The 13,089-nt window shown below is 51.8% G+C and overlaps 1 protein-coding gene across 12 annotated transcripts in view; it reads left to right on the top strand.

Moving 5' to 3' along the window:
* Positions 1-13,089, top strand: part of heph (polypyrimidine tract-binding protein 1 heph) — a 420,294-nt gene that overhangs the window by 208,176 nt on the left and 199,029 nt on the right. For 3 of the 12 annotated variants that reach the window (XM_025299499.1, XM_025299497.1, XM_025299496.1), the window contains exon 1: positions 1,212-2,261. The exons of the other annotated variants lie outside the window; for them this stretch is intronic. In XM_025299499.1, coding sequence (XP_025155284.1) covers positions 2,259-2,261 — 3 coding nt within the window. In that variant the 5' untranslated portion in view covers positions 1,212-2,258. Of the gene's footprint in view, positions 1-1,211; positions 2,262-13,089 lie in introns of those variants that run through there. 12 annotated transcript variants of the gene reach the window in all.

The raw sequence follows: 13,089 nt of genomic DNA, 5'->3' as shown, positions 1-13,089 counted from the left end.
GTAACGGGTCGAGCGCGCGATCGGCCTACGCGTCTCTCTATGTGATCTCTAGCCTCTATACCGATTCTACGTGTGTACACACGCTCTATATCAATATCTACATAAATATATATATACATACACAATCTATATATATATATATATACATATATATATATATATATTTACACTTATATACATACGTTTATATGTATACAATCCTCGTACATATCCGATCGACGCGCCGCGAGTCGCCGGCGCGCGTGTCTCGAAGGCGGGATAATCTCGACGGGAAGAAGGAAGCTGCCGCGAGGCGGCAGACGATCGAGGGCGATTAAGATAGAAGAGGGAAACTCTCTCTCGAGGCGATCTCTTCTCCGGCGGTCCGGCGATAGGACCTGTCTCTCTGTCAATCTTCGTGACAATCATTTTCAGCTAGTACTCTTAGTGTGTAAACTAAACACTCGAGGTGTATCTCGTCTTTTTTAATAGGATACATTCGCTCGTCGAATTAGCAGGGTGGGTTTTATGTAGGTGAGGAGAGAAGGGGGAGGGTAAATAAAAGAAAAAAAAAAGAAGAAGGAGCAGAAGAAGAAAAAGAGAGAAACTAGTAAACGAGAGAGAAAACAAGAAGATTTCACGTACCTACGTCGTTTCAATTACACGTACGAGCAGAGAGAGAATCGTGCGAAGCGAGAGACGAGAGTTCTACCTTCTACCCGTCTCTCACTCTCGCGCGCCTCTTCCGCACTCTAAGTACATATTAATCCGCGCACGTAAATTCCCCTCTCTTTCTGTCTTTCGCCCGTTGCCACCAGCCGACCTTCGACCTCCAGTTACCTAAAACCAACATACTCCTGTACTGTCCTCGTCGTCGTCGTCGTCGTCGATTATTGTCCTCTTCCTCGGTCTACCTCTCTGCCCCTTCCGCTCACGCTCACACACCGACAATCATTCAAAGCTCACATCTCGACGAGGCGTCCCGCTTTGCGACGCCGTTCGTCCTAGGATAAACCCGCACGTACCACTTTAGGGATTTCTCTCCTCGCTGTCTCGATTGCACGTGTATATAACGCTTAGACCACCACGTCGTTGTGTTGTATATCGGTATTCCTAAGAGTAACGCGTATGTGTGTATGCGTGTGTGTGTGCGCGCGTGTGTGTATGTGCGTGCGTATGTGCGTGCATGCGTGCGTGCGTGCGTGTATGTCGATAGCTCGTAATAAGTAGACGACGGTCCGGCCTCTACGGTCCGTTCGTTATACTCCTCCTCCTCTTCACGCGTCCGGACGACTACGCGCGTCGAGAGCGAGGACGCATCCTCGGACCCGGTCCGATCGAGAGCCGCGACTCGATTTCACCGGCGGAGCGAGCCGTGCGGGCTCTCGTCGCTGCTGCCTCTTGGAGAGATTGGCATAGTGCTCGCGACGGGCAATCGGCCGGTCGACGACGACGAGTCGAGTCGACCGCGCGCCGTGCGGAAGCAAAAGAAAACGACGGTCGGTCAAGCGTCCAGTCCCGCGGGGAGGACGAGCGGGGAAACGAAGACAACGAGAGAGATAACGCGAGGAAGACAACAGCGAGTAACAGCAACAGCAACAGCAGCAGCAGCAGCAGCAGCAGCGGGCTGCTTGAACGGCGGGGGCGAGCGGCGCGGACAACAGCCGGACGGCAGCGACGGCAAGGGCAAGAGGTGCTACACCACCTTCAAGCTGTGGTGGCCCTCGCACGAGTGGAGCAGCCGCACGTGCAAAACGGAAGCACGCTCCCAGGCGTCGCTGGAGCGCGCCTGCTGGAACGCACAGGAACGCGCGCGCACCACCCTCTGGGGCCTGCAGTCGTTTGCCGCGCACTCGAACCACCGCAGCTACTTCTTGCATCCCGCGTTGAGCAAGAGCTGGCTCGCGGAGGCGATCGCCGCCGACGAGGCACGTTCCTCCATCACCACGTATTTTCATTCGTACCCGTTCGTCCCGGGTGGTGCGGTGCCCCTGCCCCCGCCCCTGCTGAACAGCGTCAACAACGCGGCGGCAGCAGCGATCACCCCGGGGCTGGTAGGACACCTCTTTGGTGCTCAGCAGGCGTGCAATCTCGCCTGCACGTGCTCTTGCAACATCGTTGCTAACTGCAACCCCCATCATCACCAGCACCACCATCAGCAGCAGCAGCAGCACCAGCATCAGCAGCATCAGCAGCAACAGCAGCAGCAGCAGCATCATCACAGGACACTCGGTACCACGGCGGTCCTGCTGCAACCGGTTGATCATATCAAAGACACTATGGTGAGTCCATCTTTGTCCGTTTAATCCATTGCGACGAGCAACATGCCAGCGGAGAGGGATTGTGGTTCCCCGTCTTGGACCTAGACAGAATCCCGGAGCCTCGGGTATATAATCCTCTCGGGGCCGCGGCTCCTCCCGCGGCTCCTCCGAGGACATCTATCGCTCTCGAAGGGCGCGCTCGCGACGCGCGTGTCCCCCCGTAGTCTCCTTCTCTTCGGCGAAGAGAAGCGCGCTCCCTTTCGCGCTTCTCTTCCTGCTTCCTCGCGCGTCGCCCGCGTTAATCCGCTCGACAAGTTAATTTCTTCGCGCTACTTCTCCGAGCGTTATATTCGCGAGCTCAACGATGACGCTCTGCTACACCCGCCGGGAATTCCGAGCATCCGCGCACCGCGTGTCTCCGAAGACAAAGCTCCCACGGGGGGCTCTCCCTCTCTCTCCTCCTACCCTTCCCCCCACCCTCTCTCTCTCTCTCTCGTCGAAGTAACGACGCTCCGGCAGACAGCGTAACGAGGATACTTACCAGCTGGCACGGGGTAATACCTTACTACCCCCTTACTACTCCCGGGCGTGAGTATAGGGGGTGGCGGAGGGGGTAGAACGACGCGGTAGCACGGCGGCGAATCAGGAATGGATTTAGTCTCGCGACGAGCCACGATGAATTACTTCCTACGTTTGCCGTGTAAACAGGGGTAGGGGGATAGTAGCCTAACCGAAAACCCGGAGCCGGTGCGAACTCACCGGCTTCGCTCGCGCTCTCGCCGCCGAGGCGTTCTCCGCCGCCCGTGCCTCCCTCTGCCAGCCTGCCTCTCGGTAAACGTTTCGCGGGGGGAAGATGTGGATGGTGCTTTAAATCCCGGACTGTCTACGGGGGCGGCATCCTCTTTAATCCTTCGATCGACAGGTGTTGAGTGAGAGTAGAGAGGAAGAGGAAGAGCGCGAGAGAGGATGTCCCGCTCCGCGACGTGACATCCCGCGATCGAGAATCCCGAACAAACCTATCTATCTCTATCCACCTAGTAGCTACCTACCTATCTACTTACCTACCTACCTACCTTACCTATCTACCTACTCTTTCCATCCGATCGGATGATCGAGTCACCGTCGCGATTCCACCACCCGACTCGAGAATCTAATTTTCTTACCCGCTTCGCGGCACGAGCCCTCGCGTTTTCTTCCTCGTCGCCGCCGCCGCCACCCGTCCTTTCCATCTCATCCACCTCGGCGGCCGTGCTGCCGCACGCGGGTTGTCGAGCACGTAGCGAAAGAATCGCATTATCGGTCGGTGGCGCGGTGCGACACGCGCCGATATCCCTCCGCCACCGCCCGCCTAATTGGCGCGCGTGTAATCCCGAGCTGCAGTCGTCGGAACGCGAAACTTGCCGTGCGATTGGGAGTCAAGACGGGCGGGATTGCGAAGTTTACCTGCCTGCACCGCCCGACTACCGCGACTATACGTGACTGCGAAACTCCCAGCCTGCAAGATGTGCGAATCTAATTTGGCCGATCGTTCGATCTGTCAGAGCGCGTAATTATGCTCGCGGTTATTTCGGTCGCCTGGCTTGTCTCGCTGGGCTAGAGGAGCTCGGGGAACTTGCGGGGAGGGACGTGAGTGTGTGCCGGAGGATAAATCTGGTTATGGAGAATTCGATGGCGCATTTCCTTTCTCGCTCGGGTCTCTTGGATCGAGATTAATACAGATTACTAAGAATTTTGCGAATTTTATTCAACTGAATCTTACGGCAATTTACTGCCGTTTCAGTGAAAAGTGTTTATCTAAGAATTTATCGAATATTCAATTATCTCTGGATAGTCTAGCTGCGTTTGATCTTTCTTCATTTTTAATTTCAACAAGCGATAATTGTGCTATTTCTTATTCTATCGCAGACGGAATACCGCGGTAAACGAATGTTAAGTAATCTAACGAGGATCAAGACAAATATTAAGTAATATTACGAATATTAAGTAATCTAACAACGAGAATCAAGACAAATGGCCAGATGAGACAAACTTTCTTTCTTCGCAATCTTTATTATCTTTCTTGTATTGACGTTTGACATTTCGATACGTTTAAACGTGCTCGGAATAGATGTGAAAGAGGGCGGGGGGGAGGAAGTTGAAAGTCTGCCACTGCGTCTTGCATCCTGCATTCCGCTCCGGGGTTGGTTCCTGGCTTACGTCAGGACGCTCAATGGTGCCACACGAAAGTACGAGTCGGTCGGAAACGCTGCGAATCGTTAATTAACGATTGCGCGTCGATTGAAAACGACCGTCGATTCACTTGTTGGTACGTACACAGCTCGGAACAATAGCCTTAAGGGGACTGTGGAGGGTCAGGTTGCTGAAAAATCGTGCTTGTTTTTGACAATATTTTGTGACGAACTGAATAAATGTGCAAGAATGAAAATTTCAGGTATAGTTATACAACATATGAAGAGTAGAAAAATTTTATTTATCAACAAATACTCGTATAAATATACGATATATATATATAGCTGAAATATACTTTTCTTTTTTTTTCAAGTTATCGTTTTTGCAGTAATATCTCGGCTCTCGGTGGTCCGATCAGAGCGAATTTTAGCTAGAAATCTTGAGGATTATCATTATCCGGTGAACCGGTGAACTACAAAAAAATCGAATAAAATTAATAAAATGGCAGCTATTATTAGGAAAAAATTCAAATTTTTCAGTTCTTTTGCAATAAAAAAATTAATATCTCGAAATGAAATATTTTGACGGAGTTGTCCATGGTTCACCTGAGAGCCAGATGAACAAATATTATCGCTTTAAAATTTCAAATCGATACGAAGCTCAGTTTCGGAGAAATCACTGCAAAAGGTTGAACAATAAATTTTCGAGAAAAACGCGTTTAAAATTTAAGTGGACGTATATTTATATGAGTATTTGTTTAAAAACAAAATTTTCCTACTCTTCATATGTTATATAAACGTATGTAAAATTTTCATTCCTGCATATTTATTCAGTCACAAAATCATTATCAAAAACAAGCATGATTTTTCAGTGATCTGACCCTCCAGTTCTCTTAACGTTCGGCTCAAGGTTACTAGTATTTTCTAATCATACAAATTCCTTTCCGAGCGTTAAAACAGAAAGCTACCGCCGTGACAAATGTGTACCGCTCTCGCAGGATCGTTCCCCCCCACCTTTAACAATCAATGAATAATAAATCAATATTGCGTATGATTAAAAGATCTCAATAATCTAGTTGCGCAGAGTAAGGTTGCCATTGTGCCGTTGTCCGTTCCGATGACGCGGCGCTGGTAAACACGACCGTCTCTGGAATGTTTGTAAACGCCGTTTGTTTTGTTCCGCCGACCTGTCTTTCATTGACGGGCGACCGCTGTGGTGCTCGGCGCGGTTGACTTTGCAGTTTGTCCCATACTCTCGCGCGGTGCGTACACAGACCGGCGTGGTAGCCTTAGCGCGTTTAGCCCAAAGTCATCACCGGGTTTTCTCGAAGTCGTACGAATTTTTCCTCCTGGACATTTCAACATAAAGCTATTACCGTTACAAGCGGGATCGACGACGGGATCGTTCTCTCTACTCCGAATAATCGATCATTGATCAATCGATATTACGTCCAGTTGCGCAAAATGTTTAAGGCTATTGTGCCGATGGTTGTACCTTTCGGACCGATCCGAGTTATCGTGTCTCGAGTCGACGAGCGACGCGCAAAACGCGGAGAACACATGCATTGATATGCAAATTAATCCTTCCGTCGAGCGATCGAAATATTTCGCCCATTCTTGAGATCGCTCACTCGGGCCCTCGTCGGCTATTTAACACGCGCTTTTCCGATCGAATCGTACTTGCGCGAGTGTGTTAGTGTAATCGGTGGTAATGTCCTGTGCCACGACGCAGCCAGGAGGAGCCAGGATGCTGAATGGGAGCGGCAGGATGCAGGACACGGGACATCGAGATGTGGGCAGCGATATACTTCCAGGCATGTTAAATTATTTATTGCACGGAATGTTGTCGGGACTTTAGCGGGACGTTTGACGAACTTGCCGAGAATAAGGAAATATCGGCGACGCGAAATTTAGAATTTATTCTACGACCGGCATTCATAGACCGTCATCGTTTCATGAATAATCATAACTTCATGAATCTCTGATTATTTGTCAACGTGTACTTATTTCGCACAATAGGGGATATCGATCTACGTGGCTGAATAATGGTTCATGAATACGGGTCTGTAATTAATTATGTTCCTAATATCGAAGATTGCAAATAATTTACGACTACGAATGTGCCGGCATAATCCTCGCAAGTAATGTCACTTTGTCCTCTGACAAAACGCTCCTTGAGAGGCGAGTTTTATTTTGGATCTCTGCTAACACTTTTTTTTTTATCTTCGTTTGGTGTTATTATTGTTGTACCGGATCCAAATCGTTATTAGTGTTTACGCAAATGCCATCTTTGACGTTACAATTTCTTCTTTCTCACTCTCTGAATCGCCAAATCGTATCGTATAAATTTTCAGCACTAATGGAAAAAGGACGGGGGCATGAATAAAAAATAATTTTCGTATTTACCTAATATTAATGCGATAATAATTAACGCGAATTAAACAATTATTACATTATTACATTTCTGTTGAAACGAATAAATGTTAAGCACTGTAAAATATTGAAACCACCGAGTATTGAGTAATTTTCGAATGAGTGCTTTCTCACAAGTTTATAAACAAATAAAACGGCAATAAGCAACTATTTACAATGTCAATGATAATACGTAGCGTTACATTTCTACTGATCCGTCAAGTTCGTCGGTGTTGGCAAGGTTAATGCAGAGAGAATTAGGATTTCGCGATTTCGAGGATTTTTTAAACCGGGATCGTTTCGAATCGGCAACTTTGCGACAAACGAAAATTCGTCGTCCGATGCCTTCCTGGTGAGTTGTATTAAAAAACGGAAAGAAAGAGGTCGTCGCCCGAGTCAGCTGAGGGGGGGGAGGAGGGGATTGCTCGCGTCGGAACCCGGAATATTCCAGCAGCGCTCCGTAGGCTCTCGCTTGCCGCGAATGAAGCTTACATCGCGCGCTCGAAAAGTTGGGAAGAACGGTCGTTGCTTTCTTGACGGCTCGTTTGAATGCACCGCTCGCCGAAAGATTTACGCGCGAGCGCGCGCGCGCGCGCGTGCGCCGGAGTCTCGCGGTTGTTTTACGACGCTGAAAAATAGCGAGGACGTGCTCGCTCGCGAGTCTCTTACCGGCGCGGGATAACCTCTCCACCTCCTCGACAAAGCGATTGATATGTGCAACAATGCGCGGTGTTTAAAAGTGCCTCATCGACGTTACGATCGCACGAGCGCCGGTCGAGAGCGGCGGCCGCGGCGACAATCGCCTTCGCGCGCGAGTGTCGTCGAGTGAAGTAATTACGTTAAGTGCCTCGTTCGGGCATTCGTTTCGAGGCGGAATGACGCGCGACTCATTTCGTAACGATATGCGGCGCTCTGTCCCTCTTCCGTTTCGTCCCCGCGTCTCTTCGTCGTATTTACGTTTCCGATAAAATGGGTCATCCTGTCCCACGATGGCTGTATCCACCGCGCGTCCCCCCCCCTCCCCCTCCATCTCTTTCTCTCGCTCTGTTCCTTGCTCTCGTTTTCTCGGAGGAGACTCTGAGGAAACGTCAACAGAGAGTGAGAGAGAGAGAGAGAGAGAGAGAGAGAGAGAGAGAGAGAGAGAGAGAGAGCGACGGAAAAGGCGTGGCGAACGCACTCTCGAAGGAGGAAATTTTCCCTTTGGGTCCGCTTTTTTGCTCGTTATCGCAATACTTCGCGAGCGAGCGGGTGTTACGATTAATGTGACGCGCGCATTACGTGGGAAATGTCACGCGGGGAAACGGGACGTGTGTCAGAGCGATGCGATTGAATTTTATTCGAGTGAGGGAGGGAGAGAAATCGCGTGAAGAGCCGGCGCTGAAAATACCGTCTTTCGCATCCTACCTTCCGTAAACGTTTTTTGGGACTCGACTTTATTCACGCGAGCGTCGAAATAATTACCACCACCACCGTCTCGTGAGCGACGAATCGTTATATCGCCGAACGGAATAACGATCGTATCAGTTTCGCGGCGACCTTGTCATGTGCATTTCGCTGTATCCCTTTTTCTCTCCTTTAGCCTGGTAACCCGGAAATATCGCTCAAGTGCGCGACTCCGTCGACTTCTCGTTGATCGATACCTCGGACGCGAGTTGCCAAGTGTAAACACCCGGCATGCTCTTTTATGGCACGCTCGTTTCTCGCCACTTTCCTCCCGCGTAATTGTTGAGGAAACACGCTCGGATGCGGCCACATGCGCGTGAATGAAATCAGGTAACACGTCGCTTTAAACGAATCCGCCGTTGCTGTTAATCAAAACGGAGTGTCGCCGCGGGAGATAATTATCGGGCGTCGTCGGCGAGCCGCTTTTGAGCGCTCCCGAAACCAACCAGCGGTCTTTTCCCACACGCGTACGTAATCCCTCGTCTCTCCTCCGTCGCTCCCTTTCTCTCTTTCCTATCCTCATATTCCCCCTATTCTCTCTCTCTCTCATGCACATAACAGACACGCATACATCGCTCTTTACCCCCGTTTCCGTGGCGCGATCGCCCCGTTTAATCACCCCTCGTGTTCCGTCGGTGAATTCGGCGAATGGCGGGCAACTCCGCGCGTCGGCAGCCGGGTGAAAAGCTGGCGACGCGTCGAAATGAAAATGGACGTAAACTCCCGGACGAGAACCGTTTCCGCGCGCGACTCCGCGCCGTCCCCGGTCTCTCCCTGTCGTCTGTCTTCCTACGCGCGTGTTCACCAAGTGTGACGTGTGCATCAACCCGCCATTGCCAAATCCGATACACCCTGGGTATATATCGCGACTGAAAGCTCGCGTGCTCGCGCTCTCGACGGTGGAAAAATTGACAAATTTTCCCAGCCGCGGCGCTGTGTGCACGATCGGCGCTTTTCTCTCGGCCTTGCTGGAATTGCGAGAACGGAAAGAAGGAAAAATGATAAGCAAGCGGAGAGCAAACGGTGGAGAGAGACACTCGATTTCTCCGTCGCGCCGTTTATTCTTGCCGTTTGCGCCTTCGTCGAGGGCAGACGAAAGCTGCCTCTAGCCAGCCAGCCAGCCAGCCAGCCAGCCAGCCTCGCTGTGTCGCGCGCGCGGAAATATCGTGTACAAACGGCGCTATAATGACAGCGGTAATTTTGTCTCCCGCTGTTTGAGTATACATAATTAGACCGACGTCATACGTGACATAACGTGCGCGCCGCTACGTAGCCGCGCGCGCACATACACGTAAGCCCTCGGCAAACTCCGTGCCATGGCTCGGTATATTCATCAGGAAACTCGCGTTTAACAGTTTCTCGTGCCAAGTTAAATTGTAGCGAAGAACCGACGCTTGTGTTACGACCGCATTGACCGACCGTCACATAAGCCTCGCTGGGCGCGTAACTCATGCTTCTTCGGGAATTCGAGGGTTCCGTTCCAGAGAGTAGACGGGCCTCTCGATTAGTCGAAATGCGAGTCGAGCGTCGGTCGAAGCCTTTCTTCTATCGCACACTTGCACTTGCACCCTTTGCTCGAAACAATTGGATCATCGCGCTCTGCCGAGCAGCTCTCTCCCCGAGGGCGCTGCGCAATTTGAATCGGACATAAGATTGAGTAACTGAAATTTAAATGTTTGCTCGTTGCTCGAAATTTCGGGCAAGTGCTGGCGAGTTTAAACGAGTACTCGATGCTCTTCGAGCGTCTGCCGAGCGATGCGCGCATCCCTGCGCATTTTTTCACTTATCTGTACTCGTACGAGAGTGTAAGAAATTAACAGCAAGTTTCCTCCCTCTCCCTCTTTATTGGTGATTTCTCAATCTCTCCTCGCACTTTCTCCCCGTGATCTTATTACGTGGACGACGTAAGATTCATAGAGACCTAACCGCCTCGCGAACTACAGACGAAGATAGCAGAAAGACGAGGCGGAAGGAAGGTGCAAAATAAAGTTGTCCCACGGAAGACAGAGAGAGAGAGAGAGAGAGAGAGACAGATGGAGAGTAGTCCTTTTCTTTCATCTCCGCGCAACCGCGACCGGCGATAATCTCGCCCGGGCGTAATCGTCTCGCGGCTGATCGCGTTGCGCAACGCGGAGCGCTGTCGAGAACGCCCGTATACGTCGTAATATTCGAGATCGTACGCGTCTACCTCGCGCGGCGCTCCGCCAAATTGGGATTTTACGAGCGCCGCACGCGCGTTCCGATCCCGATGCGACGCGGCGGTGCACAGCTCCGAGTTGCTGCGGCACCCGATGCAGTTCGATGCGGGCTGGATCTCGCTGGCGGCACACCGATTCTCTTCTTTATGAGCCGACGAAACAACAATGACGGGATTCTCCCTCCCTCCTTTCTCTCTCTCTCTCTCTCTCTCTCTCTCTCTGTGTGTGTGTGTGCGTGTGTCGCGGCATGCGGCGACGCGATTTTATCGACGAGACTCTCCGCAATCCGACGGCCCCGTGTTTTCTCCCCCGTCTCGGGGATGGTGAGAGAAGAGGAAGATCGCGACGCGACGCCTCGTGCTCTGAGTTAGCGCTGTCATTATGACCAACCTGGACGTTCCTGTGCCTCGAGTGGCCGACTGCAAGTTATCCGATGCGCTGTCGATCGCTATCGCATCGATAATTCACACGGATGTCGGAGACTCGGGGCGCGGGTGATGGTGCGGGTGATTCAGTCCGGGGCAATCCGCGGCAATCGGATCCGCGCTGCTCGCGTCTTGATCGCACTATCGCGAGTTGGCCGATAAAATATAATGATATCATGGCGCCGACGGCGACGACGAGCGAGCGAGCGTTGCCTCGACGGAGCGGTGCCGCGACGTAATTAAAATCTGTAAGTAACGAGAGCTTACACGCGGATCGGCCGCGGAGCGATTTGCATAATGCGACGCGCGACCCAAATCCGCGTAATAGAGTTTCCACGGCGGCGGGTAAGAGCGCTCGAAAAGGAACACCTATGCTCCCATCGCGACGCTGCCTCTCTTTCTCTCCTCCAGCTCTTGCTCTTTCCCGAGTTAAGAGAGGAAGCGAGAACGCGAATCTCGTTTCGCTCCCTTTCATCCACACGTCGCGCGGGCCTACTTTCGATCTCGTTCTCGAGGATCGCCTTCCATCGTGCATCCCGCAGACTTCAGCCTTCGAGTGCAATTCCGTCGCAAACGAAATGGGGACGGGGGCGCGAAAGGCAGGAGGGTCGGAGGATGCGAGTGCAGCGTGGGAAAGAGGATGCGAACGGGGTAGGGGGTGATATCGTAATGCGGTATTGTGAAGACGTGCCTCGAGGGCCGCGAGACGAGCGACTTCTTCGGCGTGCAGTTACGTGCGCTGAGACAGAGTTTCTCAAGCCTTTCCCGTGCGCCGCTATTTCCGTTCCTTTCCTTACCTCCGACGAGAGTCTCGAGGCTACACACTGCGATCGATGTGGATTAATCCCTTAGCTGTTAACGACGGGAATATCCGCGCGAAGAAAAGTCGCGATTTTGACTTAGGATTTCAATCCAGCGACCCCGAAAACGTAAAAAAAAAAAAAAAATATGCAATGTTCCAATTGCTCCGTTACAAGTATTTTTTCTCCTTTTGGAACGCGCGGATTTTCCGGTAGACTTGAGAGACGCTGCGTTGTGTGAAGTACGCGCGAATTTTCGCGGTTCACTCACGACGCGGGGGAGAATTCGTCGCGCGACGAATGGGGCGGTTTCCGAGCTCGGTCGAGCGGAAATTGCTGATCCGATTTTGGACGCGCGAACGTCGGCGGGCCGTTGGATTTTGCCGCCGATGGGATAACGACGCGCTGCACTCGAAAAGCGGGAAACGCGTACCGTGATCGTGGTCTTTCCAAGCGCATCGAGAACTCGCAGGAAATTGCAGAACCGAAGAGTCAGTCGCGTCGTCGAATCGTCCGAGAGCGTTCATCCTTAATTCCTGTAATCCGGGAAGTCGTTATGGCAGGGCGACGGCGATCTCATATCTTTGTATCGCTCTCCCCCTTGACGGGCGCGACAAAGTTCTAATGCCGTAAGGCTCAACATCCCTCAATTTGCCAATCGTGTGTTTCGCCGAACTCGAGGTCGTTCGGCGTAAGCAAATCGATCGAGGTGCTTCTTTCCGCGAGGATGTCTCGCGGGTTATCGCCGAGCGAGATCCTGGCCGAGCCTTCGGGCCATCTCCAATGTTTCTTCGATGTCGGAAAATGTACCTCGAGTATCCCCGTTATGTATCCTGCGGACCAAGTAACGCGGGTACCTATTGCATCATGGTAAATGGCATGAGAGAGGTAGAGGGAGAGAGAGAGAGAGAGAGAGAGAGAGAGAAGATGAGGAGAACGGGAAATTCTGCCCGAGCATGTACATAACGTCTCGGCGATGGCGACTGCTGCTGGGAGCGGGGTAGCACGTGAGGAAGAATTTCCGTGGGATTACACGACCGTCTCCTACGTTTTACTCAAGGATCGATCGTGTCCTGGCATTAGCTTAGCGACGTCCACGACGTCGAGAGTAACCCCGAGCGCGAGCGAGCGCGCGGCATCTCGGCGTTATCGGCTTACCGCCGTGAGGACGCGTTGCCAGACGTCGCGAGCAACGAGAGGGAGAGGGAGAGCTGCGCTCTCGCTGTAGCGAATGAAGCAAATGCTAATTCGGATCCCGCTCATTTGACACCGTCGTTTCCGTCGAGGAACACCGAGAGACCGCCAAACGTTGACCTCGCTGTGATGCCGATTATTACGCAATTTTTGCAACATACCACCGATACTAATGGCGTCCCATTCGCGAGGATCCCGGCGTGATCACG

Source organism: Harpegnathos saltator, unplaced genomic scaffold (assembly GCF_003227715.2).
Source record: "Harpegnathos saltator strain DR-91 unplaced genomic scaffold, Hsal_v8.6 scaffold283, whole genome shotgun sequence".
In the NCBI taxonomy this organism is placed as follows: domain Eukaryota; kingdom Metazoa; phylum Arthropoda; class Insecta; order Hymenoptera; family Formicidae; genus Harpegnathos; species Harpegnathos saltator.
The sequence above is the reverse complement of the archived record's forward strand: the minus strand, read 5'-3'. Positions and strand labels throughout refer to the sequence as shown.